A 3,579-nucleotide genomic window follows, 5' to 3' on the forward strand; every position below is an offset into this window, starting at 1 on the left:
ACACACACACACACATACACACACACACAAACTAACAAACAAAGAAACAGCAAATCAAAGAATGAAAAAAAATGAGCTTTCACATGAGCAGGACAGCACACACTTTATACTTTATCTAAAACAAAAGCAAAGATGGAGAACAAGCATTTAGGAAAAGTTCAAAGACAGTTAAGCCAGCTACAGACAGTGTAGACTTGATCAAATAATGGGGATTTCAAAAGCAACATTTGCAATAAAATATGAAATACTAAAACCTTACACCAATCCCAGCTCAAAATCAGCTGTGATGTCACAGAGGTCAGAGAGAACAATATCACAATATGTGGTGTAAATTTGTCCATTTAAAAAAAGGCATGAAAACATGCAAACAAAATTCACAAAAATTCTAAATAACTGTTGAGTATAACCCCCCAAAAAAGGATGAACATGATGAAAGGTGATACTCAAATATTAGATGGAACCTTTAGTTTTTAAAACAATAGCAATTTGATTTTCAAATTCAAATATTTCATCTAAAAACAGAACAATACAGTAAGTAATTCCTTTCTTTAGATTTTCCTCAATCAACCTTGCTAATGCACCATTTAATTCACAACAATAACAGACAATAACATTATTTTTTGTTGGCTAACACCTTCAGCAACATGTTTTTGTAAATGACAAATACAATCTTTATTCATCTCACAGGGAGAAATTTGCCTTGGTCATTTACAATGGCTGAGGAATGTTACAAAGGTAAGGTGCACTCATGCGTACGCCCAACAAGACAGGGCATTAGTAAATACATGTTTTACAAGCTGTCTGCCTGTCTGTCTGTCTGTCTGTCTGTCTGTCTGTCTGTCTGTCTGTCTGTCTCTCTCATTTCTAGCACTATGTGTTCAGTAACTTCACTGCAGTTGGTAAGAATTAATTTCTATATCTGTCTGTTCTTGTTTTTTTGGAAATATATCGTTTACTGCAGGCCAATAATTGAAATTCCGATGTCAGTGGCATTATTCCCCCTCAAGCCTTGATGAAAATTATCATAATTTGTTAAGTACAACACTACTCAAAAATATTAAAATTTACCTTTTTCTGGAAGGCAAGACCATGTTCATACATCTTCAAAAATATATACTGGGTCCACTTATAATATGATGGGTCACATGTTGCGATTTCCTGAGGGAATAATAAAAAGGTCACCAGAAAAATAAAGGCAATAGACTTGTGAGGCTGTCAAACATTGATATAAGCCTATTTATTTCTTTATTAGAAGTGTAATCTAATCCTGGACTTCGCAAAAAATCGTCAAGTACCTAATAGTTTTCTCAGTTGTAAATTATCTCATTGTGATAAATTATGTCCCTCCACTTTCAGAGGCATTTGTCAATCAAATAAATCATATGTAATGTTAAGATCCATATTATATCACAGGTCTCCTGTTTTCAAGCATGCTATTTTTATGTCTATTTTAAATAACTATAAAGAAAATATATTCTTAATGTACAAAACAACTGGCAGAGTTGGTATTAAGCTGAACCATGGTGCATTTGACCAAGTTCTGAATCTCCCAACAGTTCTTTTTTTTAAAATTGGGACTGTCATAGGTTTTGCATGTTTCTCCACCTACTTGGAGCAGTCCAATAGTTATCTTGAATGAGTACTAAATCAAAGATCCAGGCTCCAGAAGATATCATCCCACACCAAACTAAGATCAAGGAAAAATCTTAAATGTACTTACCCTACTCCAGTCAAAGCTGAAACCCATACTGTGAAGCTGCTCTTTCATCTTTGCTATATTACTGATGAATGTAAAATTTTAAAAAGCTCTTTGAGTAGAAGAACAGCAAAAAAATTCAGAAGAATTTTATAATTGTGTAAATCTAACAACAACACATTTTTGCCATGAATGTGAAGAAAACAACTTTGAACGTAATCAGCAGTTAAGACATTCATAATACAAGTAGAACTAAATAAACTTTACAAGCTAAAATCATCAGCAGCAGAAAGCAGTCACATCTGATAAATATATGCAGACAGGTACATCTCTAATATCTTTCTTGTGAGAATTAAAATACATTGACCTTTTCCCAGTTCAACATTATGGAAAGTGGTGAGTGTATAGTGACTTGTGAAATTCATGTAATGGTAAAAAAATGGGTAGCTGCACAGCTGTCTCAGTGGACGCTCCTTGGGACAGTTACATTTTGTGGGGTTTTGAAGAAAAAATTAACATGACAAAGAGAGTATCAAAGACTTCTTTTAACACCAGCAGTGTTGAAAATGAGACTGAGAATTTAGTAGAATGCATGCATTACCATGAAAAGAAAAAGAAGGGCAGGGAGAAAACAAACAAAAAGATTGAAATAAAAGTAAAGCTGGATTTTAACCAAAGTCACTGCTTCCAAATTCATTTGCAACAATTAAAAAGATGGATTCTCGTCGGTGTGCCAATTTTCATACAGACCTTTTAAATCTGCAAACAGTACAAAATCAGATGAAAAGCATCGATAGACTAAAATGATTAAACTTTCTCTACAAAAGCTGTCTTTATAGTTAAAACACATGCTGCATAAAAACAAAATTACGTTCATCCTTAATTGTTTGGGGTTCTGGCAGCACCTGTTGTTCAGCTCACAAAAATCTTTGTTGCATTACCACAGCAAAGTGTTAAAATACAAATACAGTCAAACCTGTGTAAGACGGCCACCCATTGTCAAGGAGAAAAGTGGCCTTATAAGACAGGTGGCCGTCTTAGGCAGGACTGATCAAGATGAAGAAAACAAACCATTTCCATCTGAAGTCCCAATCGAAAGTAGCTGCATTGTTGTTGTTTTTGTTGTTGGTGGTATATAAAAAAAACGAAAGGGGGGAAATAGAAAGTGGCCGTTTGTACAGGTGGCCATCTTATAGAGGTGGCCGTCAGAGCAGTTTCAACTGTAGAAGATGTTTTTATTCTAAATTAAAGATTACCAAATTAAATAAACATACCTATAGGTCCACTCTTTGGGGTGTATATTTCTTTCTATGGCGGCATTCTCAGCAGGTAGACCAAAGGCATCCCAACCCATTGGGTGAATTACCTGGAATATAATAGAACAGCATCGTCACTCCTACCTAGTCAAAGTAAATAATTGTAACGGTAGTAAATATTTTATTCTCCAATTACCACATTTTAGATCATTCAGGAGGGAGGTTGTTCAAACAGCAGACAGATGGAGAAACTCAATAGCATTTTCATAACTTCCCCAAGTGAGACTTGAACTAATGTCTTTCATGAGCAACAGGGAAGACCCTAACTTTTCAACACACTTATATGCTGGTACTTTTAAAGTACCGTAATAAAATTGGAACAGATTCTCATTTCAGTACCCCTACACACAAATGTGCTCTTCGGCAAGTCAAGTTTCCTGACATCATTACCGTGACATCTTAATACCTTCATTCATTTTTATTTTAAAATCTCTCTTTAGCCATGCTATTGACTGTGTGCGTGTGTGTGTGTGTGTGTGAATACCTTCATTCATTTTTATTTTAAAATCTCTCTTTAGCCATGCTATTGACTGTGTGCGTGTGTGTGTGTGTGTGTGTGTGGGGGGG

The 3,579-nt window shown here is 35.1% G+C and overlaps 1 protein-coding gene across 1 annotated transcript in view; it reads right to left on the reverse strand.

Annotated features, from left to right (window-relative positions):
• Window positions 1-3,579, reverse strand: part of LOC101858392 (probable leucine--tRNA ligase, mitochondrial) — a gene marked incomplete in the record, with an annotated part of 37,317 nt that overhangs the window by 29,787 nt on the left and 3,951 nt on the right. The window contains 3 exon segments of the mRNA XM_013079683.2: window positions 1,069-1,158; window positions 1,721-1,781; window positions 2,971-3,062. Of these exon segments, the coding sequence (XP_012935137.1) occupies window positions 1,069-1,158; window positions 1,721-1,781; window positions 2,971-3,062 (243 nt within the window).

Source organism: Aplysia californica, unplaced genomic scaffold (assembly GCF_000002075.1).
Source record: "Aplysia californica isolate F4 #8 unplaced genomic scaffold, AplCal3.0 scaffold00060, whole genome shotgun sequence".
Taxonomy (NCBI): Eukaryota; Metazoa; Mollusca; class Gastropoda; order Aplysiida; family Aplysiidae; genus Aplysia; species Aplysia californica.